Source organism: Onychomys torridus, chromosome 22 (assembly GCF_903995425.1).
Source record: "Onychomys torridus chromosome 22, mOncTor1.1, whole genome shotgun sequence".
Taxonomy (NCBI): Eukaryota; Metazoa; Chordata; class Mammalia; order Rodentia; family Cricetidae; genus Onychomys; species Onychomys torridus.
The window spans coordinates 29,000,091-29,022,883 of record NC_050464.1 but is presented as its reverse complement, the minus strand read 5'-3'; the positions used below and the strand labels follow the sequence as shown (position 1 = coordinate 29,022,883).

General features: G+C 46.0%; 1 protein-coding gene across 1 annotated transcript; it reads left to right on the top strand.

The window, feature by feature from the left end:
- The first annotated feature begins 1,568 nt into the window (after positions 1 to 1,568).
- Positions 1,569 to 22,450, top strand: Denr (density regulated re-initiation and release factor). The gene is made up of 8 exons (XM_036172261.1): positions 1,569 to 1,685; positions 2,463 to 2,577; positions 8,963 to 8,982; positions 10,479 to 10,563; positions 15,541 to 15,624; positions 18,864 to 18,980; positions 21,871 to 22,010; positions 22,123 to 22,450. Exons 2-8 carry the CDS (start codon positions 2,472 to 2,474, stop codon positions 22,165 to 22,167), a joined length of 597 nt encoding a protein of 198 aa, XP_036028154.1. The 5' UTR covers positions 1,569 to 1,685; positions 2,463 to 2,471; the 3' UTR covers positions 22,168 to 22,450.
- Positions 22,451 to 22,793: the final 343 nt, after the last annotated feature.

Below are 22,793 nucleotides of genomic sequence, written 5' to 3'. Positions count from 1 at the left end.
CTGTGTGGCAGGTCCCCTCTGCCCACTAAGTCAGCTCACTGGTCTCCATGCCTGGATTTGGACATGAATTCTGGGAATCTAATCCAGGTTTCCATGCTGGCCAACTGGGCCATGCCCTCAGTCCTGAATCTTGGTGTTGATTTTTAAAATGTCTTTTTCTTTTTCTTCCTTCCTTCCTTCCTTCCTTCCTTCCTTTTTTTTTTTTCAACACTGGTCTTACTGTGTAGCCTTGGATGACCTCAAACTCACAGCAATTCTGTCTTAGCTGTCTGAGTGCTGGGACTACAGGCACATGCCACCAGGTCTGGCTAAAAAAAAAAAATGAGCTTTTATTTATTTATTTATCTATTTTTATTTATTTATTATTTATTTATTTGAGACAGGATTTCTCTGTGTGGTCCTGGAACTCTGTAGACCAGGCTGGCCTCAAACTCAGAGATCCACCTGCCTCGGCAGGGGTTAAAGGCATGTGCCACCCCACCCAGCTTAATTTTATTTTTTTAAAACAGGGTTTGATGAGGTAGTAGTAGCCTTTCGTGGTCTGGAACTCAACAGAGATCTCTGTCTCCTTGGCGCTAGGGTTAAAGATATGCATCATGAAATGCTGGAATGCTTTATTTTTATTTTTAAGAACATTATTAGAGGGCAGGGGCTGTAACTTAGTGGCAGAGCACTTGCCTAGCATTCACAAAACCCTGGGTTCAATTCCCAGCACCCGAAGAACGCTGTGGGAGGCCACGCTGGAGGGCTCTCTGGTGAAGAGTATTTTGGATAGCTTAGTCCACGAAAACTAAGTTAACAGAAAAGGGGTGGCGGCCGTGAATGAAGTTGTCTCTGGGATGGATGGAGGCGAACGCAGAAGAGCAGCTGTCTTTCTCCCAAGCCCTGTCTTTTTGAGCTCTGAAAGTGTCCTTGGGACTTGGGGCTGAGCATGCAGATGAAGGGGTTTCCCCCGAAATAAAAACTAGGAAGCGAAACCGAGGCACGGCAGCGTGTGGCTAAAACCAGAAACCCTGAGGACGGGACACATAAATTCGGGTAGAGAGCACGCAGAAGGTGAGACAGGCACACACAGCGTATGGAAAGAGTTGTCAGCCCGGGGGAGGCCAATGTAGACAGTCACTGGCATGATCCCTGCAAGAATAATTCCAATTTGGGGCAGAGTCTCATCCAGCCGCAATCTTCCTCCGCGGAAGGGGCTGACTTATCCATCAGGCCAGCGGTCAGCTGGGGCTCTCGGATGCAGCCCCGACCCTGGGGCTCGGCTGCCCACATCACTCACCGGGAGTCCCCTGTGACTCCAGAGCCTCTGCACCGGCCCGGTCCGCGCCCCACTGCGCCCGGACCTGCAGAGCCGCCGGCTCATTCTCGCCAACAGGTAGCGAGCGCCTCCTACCGGCCGGCCGCTCTCGACGCCGCTCGGCCCCCTTCCCTCCACCCCGGCGCAGGGCGCATGGGCCGCCCCCTTCGCCCCGCCCCCTTCGCCCCGCCCACCCACGGCCCGCAGGCTTCTCGCGACATCCGCCTAGCGGCCGCCGGGAATCTCGCGATAAAGGCCTATTGTCTCGCGCGAGCGAGCGCGCCCGCGGACGGCTCTCGGGCTGCTGTGTGGCCGGGGAAGAGGACTTGCATGTGTCGCTTCGGCTGGCGGGAGCGGAGGCGGCGGGGGCCGTGCGGCAGGCTGGGTAACGGGCGCTCGCGCCGCCGCCGCCGCGGCTTCCGAGGAGCGAGCTGGTGGAGCGTGTCGGGGCCAGGCGAGGCGCGGCCTCGGAGGGAGGAAGGGGGCCGGGCCGAGCGTCTCCATCCACGCCCGCCCACATGGGGGCCTCCCGTGGCGGTCCCCGGCATCGCCCCCCGGAGCGCCCGCCCTCCTTGGGGCTGCTTGTCCCTTTCCGGGTCCTTCTGCCCCCCCACCCCCCCGGGGTTGTCAACCCAGGCCGCGGCATTGCCATGCTCGTCCCGGGCTCGGTCTCTCTCCCTGGGCATTTTGCTGGCGCCGCACCTTGCATGCTCGGGTCGCCTGGAGTGACTCGCCCCCGTGGTGCGGATGCTCTGCAGCCGCTCCTGCCGCTTGCATCGCTGCCGTACCTGCAGCCTCAGACCCGCCCCGTCTCTGTTGAAGTCGCCCACCCCATCTGTTTCTCCTCTTCCCGCATCCCCGCGCCCCCACCTGCTTCCTCTTTTTCTCTGGTGCCCCCTTTTGCCCTCGCCCCAACACTCCAGCCTTCATGGCCCGTTTCTTCTTGCTGCTCCCCTGGAGATCCGTGGAGCAGGTAGCCAAGCCGACAACGGATCGTTATGCTGTGGATCCAATGAAAGTCGTTTGTGTCCTTTTTTTTTTTTTTTAGTAGACTCGAAACAGCTCCGGGGTGCAGGGGTACAGAGCGCAAACGCTGCTTTTCGCGGCGGGTGGGGCGGTGGTCGAGCTCCAGAATAGTGAAGCTGTGTTGTCTTGCCTCCAGGTTTGTGAGATGGCTGCTGACATTTCTGAATCCAGTGGGGCTGATTGTAAAGGCGACCCTAGGAACAGTGCCAAGTTAGATTCGGATTACCCACTTCGAGTCCTTTATTGTGGAGGCAAGTGTTGCAAGGGAAAAGAAAGGGCTTTTGCTCACTGTTTTTGTGCCTAATGTCACATTTGGTCTTGTTAACTCTGGCATCTGTCTTTGTGGTTTGGTGGGTTCTTTTTTTTTTTTTTTTCCTTCTTCCAAGACAGGGTTTCTCCGTGTAGCTTTGGTGCCTGTCTTGAAACTCACTCTGTAGACCAGGCTGGCCTCGAACTCACAGAGATCTGCCTGGCTCTGCCACCCGAGTGCTGGGATTAAAAGTGTGCGCCACCACCATCTGGTGTTTGTTTTTGTTTTTTAATTCATTTGTGTGTGTGTGCACTGTGTCATGATCCATGTGTGGATGTCGAGGACCACTTGTGGACCTTAGTTCTGTCTACCATGAAGATCCTGGGGATTGAACTCAGGTCCTCAGGCTTGGTGCCTTTATCCCATGAGCACCTTGAGCATCTTTGAGTTATTATAGTACAGGGAGGGTGCTGTTTGAGGAGAGAGATGAGGTCAGGGTGATGTGTAGTACGGCAGACTTGGGAAAGTCTGGTTTGGATAATTAAGATTTTTTTTTGTGTGTAGATGTGGGTGTGTACGCATGAGATGCCAGAGGTTCAAAACTTGGGTGGCTTCCTCAGTCACACTCCACTGTGTTTTTTTGAAAAGGGTCCCTCACGGAATCTGACACTCCAGTGAGCTAGACTGTCTGGCTAACAAGCACCAGGGGTCCTCCACCTTCCCAGTGTTGGAACTGTAGTCCTGTGCCTGTGCTGGCTTTTACATGGATGCTCAGGTTGCTGGCCATCCTGATTCAGTTTTTTTTTTAGGCTTATGTGGCAAGTACTTTATTGAATAAGACTAAAGCATCTGCCCAGCTCTAGACTTTGTTTTCCAGACGGGGGTCTCACTGTGTAGCCTTGGCTCTTCTGGAATTTACTCTGTAGACCAGGCTGCATTGAACTCAGAGCTCTGCCTGCCTCTGCTCCCGAGTGTGGGGTTAGAGGTGAGTGACATCATGCCCAGCTTTGCCTGGACTTTTTAACTAAACAAAGCTGGAGTTTAGTAAGAAACAGGTTTGGTTTGGTTTTATGGCCCCCCTCCCCCCCAATCTCCAAGGAAAGCCTAAGACGTTTATTTCTGGTCATCTTCCACTCATTCTTTTTATTGTTTAGTTACTTATTGATTTTTGAGATAGAGTTTCACTTTGTAGCCTTGGCTAGCCTGGAACTTAGAGATCAACCTGCCTCTGCCCAGAGTGCTAGGATTAAAGATAGGTGCCACCATGCCTAACTACTTTTTTAAAATGGGGTTGTATATGTGCCTGAGTGTATGTCTGTGCGCCACAGGTGTGCAGGATCCCATAGAGGTCAGAAGAGGGCATTGGATCCCTTGGAACTGGAGTTACAGGTGGGCCTGAGCCACCAGGTGGGTGCTGGGAGTCAAACCTGGGTCTTGTAACCACTGAGCTATCAGCCCCCAACCTTTGTTTCTCTCTCTCTCTCTCTATTTCTAAATAAGCTCAATTAACATTGTACAGAAACTGTGGTTGCCATGGTTGAATCCTGGGTCCTGGGCGTTGAGATTCTGGTCTGAGTTTTCACAAGACACACTGTAAGTTCCTGATAGGGAGATTTTCATGGACAGTCTCTCTCCAGAGGGTCAGGTGGCTGAAGGTCTTGGAGATGGTCTTGGTGGTGGCCTTGCTGAAATCGCCCAGGTGGCTCTGCAGCCCCTGACTGAAGTACAGTGGTCATCAATACTGGCTATTGGTACAGCGTCCTGGACACGGAAGCCATGTCTCTGCCAGTGGAGATGAGATACACCAGGACAGAGCTGCAGCAGCCTGTCACTTGATGTGCAGTTCTTGTGTCCTCTGCACAGGGCTGGGGGAGAGCTTGGCTACTTCTTTGGAGCACTTAGGCTCCAGACTAGTGTGATTGTTGAGGTCCCCAGTGGCAGGAAATGCCTTGACTCTGGTCTGCGGGCCAGTGAGAGTATGCTTCTACCTCAGGAGTCTTTAGAACCCTTCTCCTTAAGGGATGTCCCCAGGAGAAAGTGGATGTTCTGATCCCTTAAAGGAGAATGGTCACATCCTTGGCCAGGTGGCTCAGCTTGGTGATAGGGTCCCCTTCTTGCCTTTGGCCTCCGTGAGTAAAAGTACTCCTGTGGCCTCAGCCCTGGTCCCCATCATGACCCCAGAGACTGCTGCAGAGCCTCTGAGGAAGTACTATGGCCGCTCAAGCCTGGGCCCCAGAGCCTCTGGGCCTCCCCTGCATCAGCATCGACTCCCCTTAGGTGTCCCCAGGGAAGGTGTTGAGAAGCAGTGAAGCAGTTCCAGTGTAAATCCTCAGCACGGGCTTTAAGGGAGGTGGTGGGAGGTGCCTAGGGAAAGGGCAGGACACAGCCATGTTTGCAGGCTTCCTGAGAGGGCCATCAGAAATCCACATGTAATCCTTGCACTCAACAAAGGTTGGTCAGGAGGATTTCAGAGTTCCAGGCCAGCCTGGGCTGCGTAGAATCTGTCTTAAAGCTTGAAGGGACACAGTGGAAAAAAGGAAGAGATTACTACATAGGGTTAATTGTGTTTTGTTATGGTGCTGGTCATGAGAGTCATGGGCCAGAGTGTGCTTTCTGACTTTACTTCTTCCTGGGTTTGTGGCCCTGGGCAAGTTACCTGGTTTCTGAAAGATTTGGAGATTTGTGTTTTAATGTGTGTAAACTGAGGAAAAGGTGACATAGTAAGCAGAGAAGCACGTGTCTAATCCCAGTACTCAGGAGTCAGATGCAAACTGGCCTGGTCTACACAGCAAGGACATACATAATAAGTAAGGACAAAGCGGGCATGGTTCAGGTCTGTAGCTCCAGCGTTTGGGAGGTAGAGAAAGGAAGGTTGTTGAAAGATTCAGGGCTACACAGAAACCCTGTCTCAAACTGCTCCCCCTCCCTCCAAAAAAGGAATACCCCCAAACCAAAATGTTACTCATGACACATATCAAGGAGGCGGAGGCAAGAGGGTCACCAGAAGTTCAAGGCCAGCCTGATTTACATAGTGAATTCCAAGCCATCAGAGGCAGGTGGATCTCTGTGAGTTTGAGGCCAGCCTGGTCTACAGAGTAAGTTCTAGGACAGGCAGGGCTACACAAAGAAACCCTGTCTTGAAACAACAACCAAAAAAAAAAAAAAAAAAAAGGTGTTCTTTTGTTGTTGTTTTTGGAGACCGCGTTTCCTATGTAACCTTGTCTGGCCAAGAAATCAGTGTACACTAGGCTGTCCTCTGCTTCCCAACTGCTGGGATTAAAGTTATAACTATTACTCCCTGCTAGGTCTTAAAAAAAATAAAACAGGATTGCCTGTATCCTGGGCTGTCTTTGACTTGCTATGTAGACGAGGATGACCTTGAATTTCTGATTATCCTACTCTTTTTACTGAGTGCTGGTTTTGGCTGTGTACCACAGTGCCCAGTTAATGGGGGTCCTAGAGATTGAGCCCAAGGTTTCAATGAATGAGAGAAGCAATAAACTGATTACAATCCTAGACACCCCCCATGTATGTCACTTCTAAAGTGACTTTTGAAAGGCTGACACTATTCAATCTGTGCCGGTGGTGAACAATTACTAATCTTTGGTTTAATTGAATTATTTTGTGTGTGTGAGAGCAGAGCTCAGATCAGAGGACAGCTTTGAGAGTTAATTCTCTCTCTCTTGAAGATTCTAGTACTTGAACCCAGGGAATCAGGCTTAGAGTGACTACGAGTGTCTTTACCTGAATGATCATTCTGGTCTAGTCCTTAACGTTTTTGAGAAAAGTTATCTTTCTTCAGTTCCTGTCCTACTTTTGTGCTGGCATTACAGATACTAAAGGAAGGGTGCTCCTGACCCCCAGGGAGTTTAAGATCTGCATGTATAAGAAACACTTGGAGTAGTGGGCTCAGTTGTAAAGGATCTTGCTACCAGGCCTGATGACCTGAGTTCAGTCCTTGGAACCCACATGGTAGAGAATCGCTTAGGGAATAGGAACACTGAGTTCATAATACAATACAACTATAAATTAGGAGTTGAGGAAGGGGAGGGGTCTTTCTGAAGCATGAAGTAAGGAAGTGGACAAGAGAATGGGTAGTTTTAAGACTTGGGTGATAGGTATTAAATGATGGTTTTCTGTGAAACAACATTTTTTGTTGAGTGCTTGTGTGAATCAAAGATAAGATGTGTTTTCTGTTGCCCTAAGCTTAGTAAACCAGGTGTGTAAGGCAGAGGCTACCAAAAGGTGCATTTAGAGTCCAACTTTAGCATGTTGTGATGATGGTGGCCTTCATTAGCCAGCTTGGTAAGAAAGTGCAGTGGAATTCTTAATAGGGTCCATGCCATAGTGAATCAGCAATTGACAAAGTACATCTGGATGAGGTGCTGGGCTGGATTGTGGGGAGGACCGTAAAGCAGCAAGGCTGACTCTGCCTGTTGTACGTGTAACTTGACTGAGTAGCCGTTGGTGAGTGTTGGATGGGGAGGAGTGTACACAGGTGGAATTGGTAGCAGAGAGACAGGAATGCACTTCTGGGACAGTTAGTCACCGTGGTGTGGGATGAGAGAGGTCCTTCCAGTTGTCGAGAGGCAGCGCAGAGGCAACACAGTTGTAGGGATTTGAAGGGAAGGTAGTGTTCAAGCAGGCAGATAGGCCAGCCCAGAGAGTAGGAGGGGAGGTAGGGATGATGGGGAATGTAGATTTGCAGGTGTTTCGGTGTGCTTGTTAATGCCGATCTCGGAAATAGAAGTGGGAAGTGGAGAGTTGGGTATGGACCAGATTGTCGGGCCTCATTTTGTAGCTACTGTATGTCCCTGAAGGGTTTGAGCAAGGAAGCTGTGTGCAAATGCATCTGGCAGCAGGGTAAAGTTGGAGGAAGCAAGCTTAGTGGCCAGCTTGTGATGTGATTAGTGAGAGTTAAAGAGGGCTTAGGTCAGCCGCTCTCAACCTTCCTAACCCTGCGACCCTTTGATACAGTTCTTCATGGTCTGGTGACCCCCAACCATAAAATGATTTTCATTGCTGTATTAAGAATTGTAATGTAGCCAGGCGGTGGTGGCGCACGCCTTTAGTCCCAGCACTCGGGAGGCAGAGGCAGGTGGATCTCTGTGAGTTCGAGGCCAGCCTGGTCTACAAAGTGAGTTCCAGGAAAGGCGCAAAGCTACACAGAGAAACCCTGTCTCGAAAAATGAGAAAAAAAAAAAATCGTAATGTAAAATCTGTGTTTTCTGATGGTCTTAGGTGACCCTTTTAGGTTCGTTGACCCACAGTTGAGAACCACTGGTTTAGAAGAATGGTACAGTGAGGTGTGGTGTTAGGCACCTATAGTCCCAACTGCTCAGGAGATTGAGGCAGGAGCATTTGAATCCAGCCTGGCCTGGGCAGTAGTGTTGTGTGATCCTGTCTCTGTATGTCTCTTTTCTTTCTCTCTTTTATTTATGAGTCTGTGCATATATATGCCACATTGTAGGTGCTCACGATGCCAGAAGAGGGTGTCAGGTCTGGAGTTAGAGTTACAGATGGTTGGGAGCCAAACTCCCATCTTTGCAGGAGCAGCAGGTATGGTAAACTGCTGAGCCACCTCTCCAGCCCGAGTTAGAGGGGACTGGTCTCATCTCGCAGCTAGAGATGTAGCAGGGACTCAGAACAGCTTGGATCTATCTAGAAAACATGTTTCAGGCTTCTGCTCTGTGCCACTCATTATGTTTCACTCACAGAAATGAGTAAGATGTAACTGTCTTGAGGAAATTCTTCAGAAAGACAAACACTTTACAGATGAGTTATAAAATAGGAAAGGTTTGATATTACATCAACTGACAGTTGCCTTTAGATCACAATGTCAGAGTACTGTCATTTGAAACAGTCATGTGCCTTTTACCCAGAAATCTCTGCACAGTAGTACAGAAAAGTCTGAAGGTAGACAAGATGGTGCGTACTTGTAATCTCTGCACCCAGAGGCCAGGGCAGCAAGGTCATGAAGTTTGAAGCCAGTGTGTGCTTCCTGGCTGATACTGAGTATTCTTGGGGTCTTAAGAAAGGGAAAACTCCCCAGGTGGTGGTGGCACATGCCTGTAATCTCAGCACTGGGAGGCAGAGGCAGGTGGATCTCTGTGAATTCAAGGCCAGCCTGGGCTACAGAGTGAGTTCCAGGACAGGCTCCAAAGCTACAGAGAAACCCTGTCTCGAAAAACCAAAAAAAAAAGGAAAGGGAAAACTCTCGGGTAGAATATTCGATTGAAAAGTAGAAGTGATGACACATAGGTGTCTTTAAAAAGGAGAAAGAAATGAAAAACTAGAGGGAAAAATTGAAGTATTCTGTCAGTATGAGGCTCCTGTGTTGTCATGGTTTTAACATTTCACATCTTTTTTTCTCTCCATTTCTCTAGTCTGTTCATTACCAACGGAGGTAAGTCCTACTTGTTAGGTTTTTTTTCTCTTTTTTTCTGCATGTGAGATCACTCTTGATTTTAGAGTTAATCTATTTTCATTTCCTATCAGTTGATAATGTTTCAATCTTTTATAGCGAACTTTGAATCAGAATACTTACAATTTTTAAGAGAGAGAGAGAGAGAGTGTGAGTGTGTGTGTGTGTGTGTGTGTGTGTGTGTGTGTGTAACGTGTTCCACAGTGCACTTCTAGAGGTCAGAGGACAACTTACAGGAGTCAGTTCTCTGCTATCATGTGGGTTCCTAGAATCAAATTCAAGTTCTCAGGATCGATGGCAAGCACACATGGACTCATTGAGCCACCTAGTCCTGGATCAGAATACTTTTTTAATCTTAACCTTATAAATTAGACATTTGAGTTGTACATGCACTTTATTACCTTACTGGCCTTTTTTTTTTTTTAAGTAGGGTTTTAGCCAAGTGTGATGGTGCATGTCTTTAATCCCAGCATTTAGGGGACAGAGGCAGTCTACACAGAGAAACCCTGTTCAGATAACCAAAAATGAGCCAGGTGGTAGTTATGCACGCCTTTAATCCCAGAAGTCCAGAGGCAGAGGCTGACATATCTCGGTGAGTTCAAGGCCAGCTTGTCTGCAGATTGAGTTCCAAGACACAAAGAGTACACAGAGAAACCCTGTCTCAAAAGAAAAAAAAAATGAATGAATGAATGTAGGGTCTTACTATGTTGCCCAGATTAGCCTTGAACTCAGCTGTGCTCAAACAATCCTCTTTCCTTTATCCTCCTGAGTAGCTGTGATTATAGATGTCTTTTTTCTTAAAAATATTTATGTATTTTCTTTTATGTGTATTGTGTGCATCGTATGTATGTATGTATGTGCTGTGCATACAGTGCCCTCTGGTCAAAGAAGACATTGGATCCATTGGAATTGGAGGTGGAGGTGGTTGTGACCCACACGTGGATGCTGGGACCTGAATTAGGGTCTTCTGCAAGAGCAATAAACGCTCTTAACCGATGAGCATCTCTCCAGCCCCACGTGTACATCTTTTTTGTACTTGGCTGTGTGCTTTAGATTTTTGTATGGAATTCATGAGTAGTCAGATGGTGGAAGCAAAAGTAACCTGAAAGCCAAGACTTAACATGCCTGAGCATAGGAAGAATGAGGAATAGAAATTGTGTTTAAGACTTTTCCTTCAGTCAAGCTCTATGGACAAGTCAGGAAAATAATGATGGCTTTTTGTGACCAAAGCAGGAAACATCTTAAAGGATGTTTCCTACTTGAATTACAGATTTCCTATGGATGATCAGGTGAGGCTGAGCATGGTGACCTGTAATTCCAGTATCCTGATTTAGAGACTTCCCTGGCTACATTGTGAGATAGTGAGTGTATGTGTGTAGTTTATCATTCTTTGTGTATCAAGTATATGGGGATGTTTTAATTATATTGGTTGAAATATATGTTTTCTCACTCAATTTGTTCTTTTCCTTCCCTTCCAGTACTGTGAATATATGCCTGATGTTGCTAAATGTAGACAATGGCTAGAGAAGAATTTTCCAAATGAGTTTGCAAAACTGACTGTAGGTATGGACTTTTTCCTTTTTTGAACATAGGTTTTTATTTTATTAAAACTGTACTAATAAAACAAATACATGTGTGGCATTTTAAACATAGGAAAGTTTAGCTGGAGCTGGTGGCGAAAGGCCAACCGCCCGGTTTTGTGGCAGGCTGAGGTTGGACAGAGATGTCAAGGCCAGCCTGGGCAGCTTAGGAGACCCTGTCTCTTAAAGAGAGTTGTGGATGTAACTCAGTGGTAGGGTGCTTACTTAGCATGTGCAGAGTCCTGGATCAAGTCCTAGTCCTAACAGAAAAAGATAGGGAAGTCCTTTTCAGGATGGTGTGCAATTTCACCATTCTTGGCTAACTTTAAAATTATTTAAATTCAGAGAGAAGATAGATCTTTGGGTCAACTGATATGAAAGTGAATGATTTAGGGGCAAATATATATTCACATTTTTTTGTAAACTTGGCTGAGAATGGCATTTGTGGGTGGAGGGTGCTAAGAACTGGTTAGAGAAGGAGGCTGTTCAGAACAGAATGTTGGCTGTGAGGTATGAGGAAGAGGGGCTAGAGCTAAGGTTTAAGCATCTCAGTGGAATTGATGGTTGCTGGGGTGTCACAGACAGGAACAGATCTCTTAGCTCTTATTGATGACTTCTCTTACAAGGTTTGTAAAAGGCAGCAGGAATAAGGAAAAATAGGCTTAAAACAGGCTTATTTCACTCCAGGGCATCCCATGTTGCCCCTCTTTGCTGCTCAGTTTTCTTATTATATACATGAGGCAAACACTCTTGTCCTTGGTTAAGGCCTTTGGAGATAAAAGCTACTTACTTAGTCACTCTTTGTTGAAGAGAACACTTAAAGGCTGCTCTTGTAATTAGCTCCTGCATTTTGGGCCTGAGCATGACCTGCCTAGACATGCTTATAACTTGGAGAGGGACATAGAAGTGTGTCTCGTCCAGGACCAGATGTTAACAGGATCAGTGTGTTAAGATTCTAAACTGACAAGGAGTAAGTAGGATTGACTGGTTCTGTGAGTGCCCTCTTGTCTGCTGAGTAAATAAAGACAGTTTTACAGAGAGTGCTTTTCTCCAAGGAGTAGGACAGTGCCACCAGTGTGAGGGAGGATGGCTCTCGGCAGGCTGGGGGCCTGACCCTCCACCGGCTGTCATGCTAATAACAAGTTGTTGGTATTTTACTTTGGTTTCTGTCTTAAAGATACAGGTTCTATTTTGTTTAGTTTTTGAGACAGTCACACCATTAACATTTAACTCTGGCTGGCCAGAATTCAATAAATTAAAAAAATAAAGATTTACTTAAAGTTTCTTTTTTTTTCTTTTTGAGCTGAGGATCGAACCCAGGGCCTTGCGCTTGCTAGGCAAGCGCTCTACCACTAAGCTAAATCCCCAACCCTTAAAGTTTCTTTTTTTCCTTTAATTATTATTATTTTTTTAGATTTTATTTATTTTTATCTTGTGTGTATGGGTGTTTTGCCTGTTATGTTATGTTATGTCTGTGCACCACATGCATTTCTGGTGGAGGCAGAAAGAGGGCGTAAGATATCCTGTAGCTGGATCTTTGTGAGCTGTCATGTGGATGCTGGGAATCGAACCCAAGTCCTCTGCAAGAATAACAAGTGCCCTTGCCTGCTAAGCCATCTCTCTAGCCTCATAGGAAATTTTCTTGACCTGAGTGTTTTACTTCCCTTTCACATGGGTAAAAAGGAGTCATGATTTGTGAGTTGGGCATAGTGATGCATCCTATAATCCTACTATCTGGATGGCTGAGGCAGAGGTTTTCAGGGTGGTTGTTTTGTGTTTTGATTTTTTTTGAGATAAGGTTTCATTATGTAGCTCTGGCTGTCCTGGAACTCAGAAATGCCTGCCTCTGAGTGCTGGGATTAAAGGCATGCACTACAACACCTGACTTCTCTTTCTGTTTTTGTTTTTAGCCATTACTATTTTTAAATTAGGTGTGTGTGTGGTTGTGTGCAGGTGTCTAAGGAAGCTGGAGGTGTCAGATCTCCTTGGAGCTGGAATTAACAATTATAAGCCACCTGATGTGGATGTTGGGAACCAAACTCAGTTACTTTGCAAGGGCAGCAAGTGCTCTTAACCTCTGAGCCATCTCTCTCTAGCTCCTGTTTTGTTTTCAGACAGGGTTTCACTACGTAGCCCAAGCTGGCCTGATCCTTCTGCCAAAATACTGTCTTAAAAAACAAAATCCTTGGGGTTGGGGATTTAGCTCAGTGGTAGAGCACTTGCCTAGTAAGCACAAGGCCTGGGTTTGGTCCTCAGCTCTGGCAAAAAAACCCAAAAAAACCAAAATCCTCAGCAGTTGGTAGTGGCACACACCTTTAATCCCAGCACTCGGGAGGCAGAGGCAGGTGGATCTCTGAGTTCCAGGACAGCCAGGGCTGTTACACAGAGAAACCCTGTCCTGGGGGGCCGGGAGAGGGGGGGCGGATCCTCAACCAAGTGAAGTGGTGCTCACCTTTAATTCCAGCACTCAGAGGCAGACGAGTCTCTGAGTTTGAGACCAGAACAAATAAATAAATAAAATTCTGGGCATTTTGTTCTTTATTAACCATCTCTATAGTAGATACCTAAAATAATAAACTTACAAAGAGAAAAGGCTAATTTGGCTTATGGCTCTGTTTAAAGATCTTAGTCCAGTCGGGCACTCGGGAGGCAGAGGCAGAGGATCTCTGTCAGTTTGAAGCCAGCCTGGTCCAGGACAGCCAGGACGACACAAAGAAAACTGTCTCAAAAAACCAAAAGATCTCAGTCCATCACTGTTGCCCTCTTGGTCTGGGTCTGTACTAAGGCAGCAGGAGTTACTTCATGACTGGGAAGAGAAAAAGGAAAGAACTGGGTTCCATTGTCTCCAAGTTGAAGTTCCCAGTGACTGTCTCCTTCTAGACCATGGCACTCTTCACTTTAAACCCTCTAGTATGCCCCACCCCTTAAAACAGTGACACCTTCTTGGGGACGACATCTTTATTTAACCCTGAGCCTTGGGAGGATACATAGCCAGACTGCAGCACTTACTGTGCAATTTCATTAGAGTGTAATGTACTCACTTGCTTTGTAGATGCTATATGCAGCTAGTGTGGGATGCTTTATTTACTTAGGAGGTTGCTCAGAGGTAAATTTTAAAAAAACGCTCTGTGTGTGTGTGTGTGTGTGTGTGTGTGTGTCTGTCTGTCTGTCTGTCTGAGAGGAATGATTGTGGGAGCTGTGCTCTCCATGCCACAAACTCAGGTTGTTAAGGTTTGAAGCAAGTGCCTTAGCCACTGAGCCCTCTCTACAGCCCCGTTTTGTGTTGAGACAGATCTCATACAGCCCAGGTTGGCCTCAAACTTGCTCTGCAACTGAGGATGACCTTGAACCTCCACCCCCTCTTTTTTTTTTTTTTTTTTTTTAAACAGTTGAAGAAAGGGGTCATTGGAGGGGGGAGGAAACACAGAAATGCAATAGACACACAGAAAAAGAAAAAGACCTCAGCAAAGCAGGGGGGTAGCCTCTAAAGAATTTTCCTCCCCTAATTTAGATTGAAGAAAGCTGTTGTGTGGCATATCTTGAGCAGGCTTTGAACTTGTTGAGCTAGTCTGTCAGCAGGGGGCCTGCTGGCGGGAGACCAAGGCCTACAAAGGCGGCTTACAGAGCCTTTTAAGCTGGTGGGCTTTTGTCTCAATCTGGAGGGTGAGGAGGAAGCTGGCCACCTTTATTACCCAGCAGTGGCCTCTCTTCCTGTCTGTCTGCCTAACTTGTAATTTCCCTCCTCTTAGAGGTCACCCTAACTGCTTTTAGGGGACTCAGGAAGGACGATGGGGCGGCAATCAGAATGCCTCAGAAGAGAGTCTGTCTGAGGGCATAGAACTTGCCCAACGGCAGAGGTCTAGAGCCTAAGACAGCCCTTTGGTGACGGCGTGTATCTTTGGAGCTCGTCATACTAGTCAGGTTGCATGTGTTAGCAACACTGTAATTCGTACTGAGAGTGTCCTCTAACAGGAAGAGGGCAGAGAAAGCCATCTAAGGAATGCTTGCAGCTCTGTCACAGGTATTGATGAGACTGAGGTACACTGTGGAGAAGGCCGTTTATCAGGTTTAAGAGTTCAAGGAGCCAGGCAGTGGTGGCACACGCCTTTAATTCTGGCACTCGGGAGACAGAGACAAGAGTTCAAGGAGTAAGCTGGGCATGGTGGCGCACACCTTTAATTCTAGCTCTCCAGAGGCAGAAGCAAGTGGATCCCTGAGTTTGAGGCCAGCCTGGTCTACATTGTGACTTGCAGGACAGTCATGGCTACATATGAGAAACCCTGCCTCCAAAAACCAAAACAAGCGAGCCAGTTTAAGCTTATAAGTTGGCCTTTGAGTTTCTTTTATTGTAACCTCCTAGGGAACATTAAAACATAGGTTAATGAAGAAGGAATTTTGGCATCATGGTTAACATACGTTTTGTTTACGGAGACAAGGTATAATTTTATAGCTGGCTGGACCATGTACCAGAAATAGTAGAATACTGTAGCAGGCCTATTGGCAGTGTCTTTCCAGTAAGAAATGTCACTGTCAGTGGTCCGCAAAAGAAATCTGAGACAAACCCCCCCAAAATGATACAGTCTAGGAATTTTGATCAGGTTTCTTTTCTCTGTCAGTTAAATAATTAAAAGATAGGAAAAAAATCTGATAGCAGCAGAGAAATCTCAAGCACTTCAGACAATCAGTGGTTGAAGAATGGCGTTTATTGGGGGTGAGGAAACACATCAGTAGACACACAGAATAAAAGACCCTCTGCAAAGCAGTAGGGGATTCAGAAAGTGGAAAAATCCTGGCCTTGCACTCCTGATGCCTTTACCTCAGTGCTGGAATGAAAGTGGGAACAGAACCCAGGGCTTTATGCACTCAGCACTTTTTAGCCTGAGCCCACTTCCTCATCAGGTGATTTCTTTTTTAATATTAGTATTAAAATGATGTTCTTGTATTTTATTTATCTATCCAGAAAATTCACCGAAACCAGAAGCTGGAATTAGTGAAGGCCAAGGAACAGTAGGGGAAGAGGAGGAGAAGAAAAAACAGAAGAGAGGTAAGAGCTGATCCACGTTTGATTTATACAAACGTCCCTCCTGTAGAGGACAGGTGGAGTGGTGAGGGCTCCAGGGTGAAGAGCTTCTGCCTGTTACCGTGAGCTGGGCATGCTGGCTCATGCTTGTAATCTTAGTATTTGAGAGAGTCAGGCCAGAGATCCGTGGGAATTCGAGGCCAGCCTGAGCTACATAATGAGACTCTTGTCTCAAAAAGCAAAAACCAGCTGGTCACCTTTAATCTCAGCGCTTGGGAAGCAGAGGCAGGCAGATCTCTTGTCTTCCAGGACAGCCAGAGTACGTAGACAAACCCTGTCTGAAAAGGAAAAGCAAAACAAAACATATTCAAAATAAAAGTGTGTTTGTGTGCATTTAAAACCCAGTTAGCCTGCTGAAGGTTTCTTCTGTTGAAGTGGATTGAGTTGTTAGTACACTTAGCTCTCTCCTCTCTAAAATAAGTTCTTTCTTTTTTATGTTTTTTGGTTTTTGTTTTTTGAGACAAGGTTTCTCTATGTAGCAGCTCTGGTTGTCCTGGAACTTCCCTTGTAGACCAGGCTGGCCTTGAACTCACAGAAACCCACCTGCCTCTGCTTCCCAAGTGCTAGGATTACAGGCGTACGTCACAACCACTTAGCTAAAACAGATTCTTTATGCTATGGCACCTAGTTCCTACCCATCTCTTCCTCATTGTTTTGTGAGTAAAATTAGCTTATCATTTATTTTTATTTTATACATACAGGTGTTTTGCCTGTATGCATGCATTGTCCATGAAAGATAGACAGTAGGGGTCAGATCTCTAAAACTGGAGTTACAGGTGGCTATTAGCAGTCATGTGGGTGCTGGGAACAAAACTAAGGTCATCTTTAAAAACAGCAAGTGTGCTTAACTGCTGAGCCATTTTTCTAGCCGCAGCTTATAATATTTTAAAGATTTTTGCAATACACACACACCCCATTTTCCCCCAGTGCTGGACATAGAACCCAAGGCCTTACCCATGCTGCTTAAGAGAAAGGTCTCTGCTAAGAGTCTGTTGCTGTCTTTTCCTTACTTTATTACCCATTCTTAGCCAGATGCCTTTACTAAAGTGGACTCACCTCCCACCCCTACATTTTTTACTCACTGCTCACTCCAGCCTGCTTAACCTGACTTTAACTTTCCTGAAATTGTTCTAGTCAAAGTCACCAGTGTCTTGGTTTTTGCTAAGTAGAAAGAACATATGAAAGCCAGGTGTGGTGTGGTGTGTGGTGTTGCACACCTTTAGTCCCACACTCGGAAGGCAGAAGCAGGTGGATCTCTGCATTTGAGGCCATCTGGTCTACAGAGGGAGTTCTAAGACATCCAGGACTACATAAGAAACCCTGTCTTGAAAGGGAAAAAAAAAGTACCTGAACCTTTCTGAAGTGTGGATTTTCCTGGTTTGTCTGTTTGTATAGATCTCTTTTCTTCTTGGCGTCCCTTTAGAGTAACTTCCCAGGCCCTGTCCAAGGTCCTCTTACCTTCAGTTCTGTTCATTCTCCCAGGATGTTCCTGTTGTAGTTCTAACTTCTGCTACACTATATACCTGTAATACCTGGCCCATGTCAGGCTGGAAGTGTGCGTGGTCCCCACAGGTGCCACAAATGAAGACTTCCTGAGCTAAATTGACTGAGTCCTGAATCAGGCTTTTATTTTCCCCATTTTGGCAGATGTAGCTCAATTATCTTGTCGCCTGAGCTGGAAACCTGAGACAAGCTGTGTTAGGCTCTGCTCCCGTTAATAGTCCTAGAATCTGACCTTTCCTTCCTCCTGCTCTTTACAGCTGATAGCTAGTACCGATGCCATATTTGGTTTATAGTTTGATTAGTTTTTGCTGGAGTGAATGCAGGAACTGCATTTGCTTCTCTTTCCACCCTTCACACTAGAGCTGACCTGCTCTTCATAACCATGAGTCCGTTCTTTCAGTCTTTCTGTCTTCAGTGGCTTCTCTTTGTCCAGTGTAGTCATTGCTGAGCTTGACTCTAGTTCTTACTGACTTCTGACCTCCTATACTCTGTATCCATAAGCATGCTTTAGTAAGACAAGCATGCTTCCAAGATTCAATTTCTCTTGGACCGAATGTGTGTCTGTCTTGTACCTTCCCAGCCATTTGACCTGAACACTCCTCAGGTCTTTAACACTCACTTCCATAGAAAGCATTTTCTCTGTGTGTGTGTGTGTGTGTGTAGAGAGAGAGGGAGAGGGAGGGAGGGAGGGAGGGAGGGAGGGGGAGAAGGAGAGAGAGAGAGAGAGAGAGAGCGAGAGAGCGAGCGCGAGCATGCGCACACAAGCGAGCGCCAGGCAGTGGTGGCCCACACTTTTATTCCTAGCACTCAGGAAGCAGAGACAGGTAGAGCTTTGAGTTGTAGGACAGCAAGGCTACACAGAGAAACCCTGTCTTGAAAAAAACAAAAACAACAATATTCATTGGGTGTGGAAAGTAGTGTACAGTTGAGGAGGTCAGAGGACAGTTTGCAGGAGCCGGTTCTTTCCTTGCATCATGTGGGTCCTGGCATTGAACTCAGGTGGAAGGCTTGGCACCAAGCACTTTTATTTGATGTCATATCCATGGGCCCTAAGACTTGGTCTTACTAAGTAGGCCAGGCTGGACTTGTGTAGCTTCCTGATAAAATGATTACCTAATTTATTCTAGTATAATAAAAACTCCAGAGTCAGAAGTTGAGATAAAGACTTGAAGAATCTAAGGAAGGGGGAGTGATTGGCCGACCCTCTCCCCATATTTCTGGAACCTCCAGCCTCAGAAATTCCACCCCCAAAGTCCTCCAAGAACTATGTCTAATCTGAGTCAGCCAATTGCTGACTCTGTCCTAGATTGAAGGTTGCTTTATTGGCACAGTGGAACAGCTATAGTGATAATTCTCCTGTGACCGACTTGAACTTAGTATCTTCCCTCACTTTACTGAGGGCCAGCACTATAGGCCTCACCACCAAGTTTGGTTTAACACCCCCACCCCCACTCATTTTAATAGATCGTGAGTTCCTGGAGGATGGGAACTGTGTCCTTCCTGCATATCTTTGCACCCTCGGTCCTTAGTGCAGTGCTGGCCACATAGTAAGTGCTAATTGATAAATGTGTATTGAATAAGTGGCCTGTGTGATTTTGTAAATTAGAAAAGGAGCTTGAATGCAAAGCCAAAGACTCATTATTGTATGTTTTACAATTATGAAAAAGGAAGCAATTGATGTGAACTCTTTCTTAATGAAGGTGGAAGAGGTCAGATAAAACAGAAGAAGAAGACAGTACCACAGAAGGTCACGATAGCCAAAATTCCCAGAGCAAAGAAGAAATATGTGACGAGAGTGTGTGGCCTTGCAACTTTTGGTGAGTTGAGGTTTTGGTTTGTTTCTTTGTTTACAGCCTGGAATTTATCTGTATACATAAACTGGAGTCTTACCTGTATCATGAAATACCATAGTTCTGCTGTTTGCTCATTCTTGTGACATTGGAGAAGCTGCATCCCTGCTTCCATATATCTTTTCATGCCAAAATATACTAGAAGAGGTTTTGCCTTTCTTTCTGTGATTTTTGGGTTTTTGTGGTTTTGTTTTGTTTTTTTAGTTTTTCGAGACAGGGTTTCTCTATGTAACTTTGCACCTTTCCAGGAACTCATTCTGTAGCCCACGCTGGCCTCAAACTCGCAGAGATCTGCCTGCCTCTGCCTCCCCAGTGCTGGGAATAAAGGCATGCACCACCACCGCCTGGCTCTGTTTTTGTTCTTGTTTTTGAGACAGGGTTTCTCTGTGTAGCTTTGGTGCCTGTCCTGGAACCTGCTCTGTAGACCAGGCTGGCCTCGAACTGACAGACATCTGCCTGGCTCCGCCTCCCGAGTGCTGCGATTAAGGGTGTGCACCACCAACGCCCAGCTTTCTTTTGTTTTTATTTATTTTATTACATATATGGGTGTTTCAACTGCTTGTATGTTTGTATACCATGTGCCCACAGAGGCCAGAAGAGGGTGCCGGATCCCAAGTACTAGAGTTACAGATGGCTGTGAGCCACCATGTGAGTGCCGGGAATTGGACCCAGAGAAACTGTAAGAGCAGTCAGATATCTTTCTGGCCCCCTGTTCTGGACTTTTTTTGGAGGGGCGGGGGGCGTGGCAACAAGGTCTTGCTTTGTAGCCCAGGCTAGCCTGGAACTTGCTGTGAAGTTCCACCCACCTTATTTTCTAGGTGTTGAGATTATAGGCGTGTTCCATGTTCAGCACAAGACTCTTCTTTCTTTTTTACTGTTTTTTTCTTTTTTCTTTCTGTTGTTTTGTTTTCCTTAAAGGCAGGGTTGCCAGGTGTGATTTAATTCCAGCACTCCACCTTTAGTTCCAGCACTCAGGAGGCAGAAGCAGGCATATGCCAGTCTGGTCTACATAGGTAGTTCTAGGTCAGCCAGGGCTACATAGTGAACCCTTGTCTCAAGGGAAAAAAGACTGGGTGGGGCTTCTGTATCTCAAGCCGGCTCTGCTAGTAATGAAGCGCAAGGATGACCTTGAGCTTCTGGTCCTTCTTCCACCTCCCAAGTACTGGTTTTAGGAGTGTACCACCTGCCTAGTTTAAGTGGTCCCCTGCTGGAGATTAAAGAGAAGGCCTCCCAGATGCTAAGCAAGGACTTTTCCTACTCAGCTAATTCTCAGCCCTAGGTTTTATATTTCTAACTATAGTTTCAGAATAAACATTTAAAGTCTTCTAGCAATCACCTTACTTTAGCTTTTAGAGTTGTCTTTTAACCCAAAAGCCTTGTTCCTGAAGAACTTTTTTTTTTTGGAGCTGAGGATCGAACCCAGGGCTTTGCACTTGCTAGGCAAGCACTTTACCACTGAGCTAAATCCCCAACCCAATATTTAAAGTCTTTCGTAGAAGATACTAGCACACCTCCACCCCTGCCCCCATCTGGTGATTTTGCTTGGTTTTATTTGCTTGCTTTTTGTGTTTGAAATGCTGTCTTGCTATGTTGCCTTGGCTGGGCTCAGACTACTGCTTAGCCCCCTAGGTATCTGGGGTTGCAGGTATTTCCAACTGCCCAGTTCCTCAGGGATTGCTGCTCGACTATATTCGCACAGAATCAGGAGGGCTAGGTAACACTTGACTGCAGTCCTTTTTGAGAGAGGTTTGAAAAATAGCCTATCTCTAGGGGTGACTGTAGAGATGTGAGTGAGGGGAGGTGGCCAGTGGCACGGAGTCCTCTTCAGTTGCTGGAGGGTGTGTAAAAGGTAAACTAAGGCCTCTGTGTGTGACAGTACAAAATGTAGAGATTGAAAAGTACATCACTAAACTGCAGTCCAAATATTAAGGTTGTCCTGTTGAGATGGCACATTCCTATAATCCTGCCACTTGGGAATTGTCTTCATTAGGGTGTCTATTGCAGTGAAGAGACGCCATGACCACAGCAACTCTTATAAAAGGAAACATTTAATTGGGGCTTTAGTCCATGATCATCATGGTGAGAAGCATGGCAGTGTTCAGGCAGACATGGTGCTTGCTGGAAGAGGTAGCTGAGAGTTCTACTTTTTTTTTTTTAAGATTTAGTAATTTATTATGTACACAGAAGAGGGTGCCACATCTCATTACAGATGGTTGTGAGCCACCATGTGGATGCTGGGAATTGAACTCAGGACCTCTGGAAGAGCAGTCAGTGCTCTTAACCTCTGAGCCATCTCTCCAGCCCTGAGTTCTACATCTTGATGCACAGGCAGCAGGAGACATTGTGTGTCACACTGCACGTAGCTTGAACATATAAGACCTCAAAGCCCACCTCCACAGTGACACACTTCCTTCAACAAGGCCACGCCTCCTAATAGTGCAATTCCCTATGGGCCAAGCATTTAAACACATGATCTGAGGGAGTAATTCCCATTCAAACCACCACAGAAACTAAGACAAAAGTTCAAGGTCAGCGGGGCTCTGTAAACAGAAAAGATGTAGGCATAGAGGTTTGGTTCTCTGTTGTCCGTTTTCTATTATAGAGCTAAAGCATGTATGAACGTGATGCTTATAAGTAATGTGTTCCTGGATTCGTTCTGTTTTCTCTTCTCCCTCCCTCTCTCTTTCTCTCTCTCTCTCTCACCATTTTTGTCTTACTGTGTTATAGTGTGGAGGATGCTGTTTTATGTACTAAGACTGCATGACCTTGAAAATGTACGTTAAAATTGAAATATCTTTGTTGTATAATTCCAATTATAGTCTTGCCCTTTCTTTTTCTAAAAAACAAACCAAAACAGAAATTGATCTCAAAGAAGCACAAAGATTTTTTGCTCAAAAATTCTCCTGTGGTGCCTCAGTAACAGGAGAGGATGAGATCATCATTCAGGGAGACTTCACAGATGACATAATTGATGTCATTCAGGAAAAGTGGCCAGAGGTAAGTGCACAGGATGTATGCACCGGTAGAAACAAGTTTCTAAAGCAAGTCACTTCATTTCTTTGTTCATTTTTGCCTCACTTCCTGAACTTCTTTTACCTGTGTCTTTGAGGTGGATGATGACAGCATCGAAGACCTTGGAGAGGTGAAGAAGTGATTTTGAAGCGCTGTGTTTCTGAGCTGACTGGAGAGTTGACGGGGCCAACAGAGGAGAGGCCTTTCAGAAATATATACATATGTACATATGTGTGTATATATCCTACAGTAAAGCTGTAGACTCCTCATCCTTGGCGTTCTCACTGTTCTGTACAAGGCTGCTTGGTTTGTTTGTTTGTTTTTTTAATTGCCAAAGTCTGATAAACAGAGAGAGAGAGAGACTGTCATGCTTATGCATGAATCTGAATTTAGTCGAATAAAACAGTTTGGTCATTTGGTACTGATATTTTTTTTTTCTTTCTAAAAAATTTTTATTTCATAAAAACACTGTAGCTCCCCCCTCCCCCACTTGGTGCTGTCAATGGGACCCAGGGCCCTGTGCTGGGCATGCATTGCCACTGAGCTGGACTCTTGGCACCAAAACTTTTTTGGGGAAATGTTTCTGTTGGTTATCTTACTGGGAGAAAGCTGAGCGACTTTTCGAAAGAATTTGTATTTCCTTTTCTTGGTAGAAGTGAGCCCTTGGTTGGTGAGAATCTAATGGGTTTTGGTTGGATTAGGTTCTTCATTAACACAAAGTCCACTTTGTTGATGTAGCAAACAACACGGACTGGGTAGGTTTGCTCA

Coding starts and splice junctions, on each gene's coding strand:
- Denr (XM_036172261.1), top strand. CDS start 2,472: ATGGCTGCTGACATTTCTGAATCCAGTGGGGCTGATTGTAAAGGCGAC. Junction 2,578..8,962: donor TCGAGTCCTTTATTGTGGAG/GCAAGTGTTGCA, acceptor CCATTTCTCTAG/TCTGTTCATTACCAACGGAG. Junction 15,625..18,863: donor GAAGAAAAAACAGAAGAGAG/GTAAGAGCTGAT, acceptor TTCTTAATGAAG/GTGGAAGAGGTCAGATAAAA.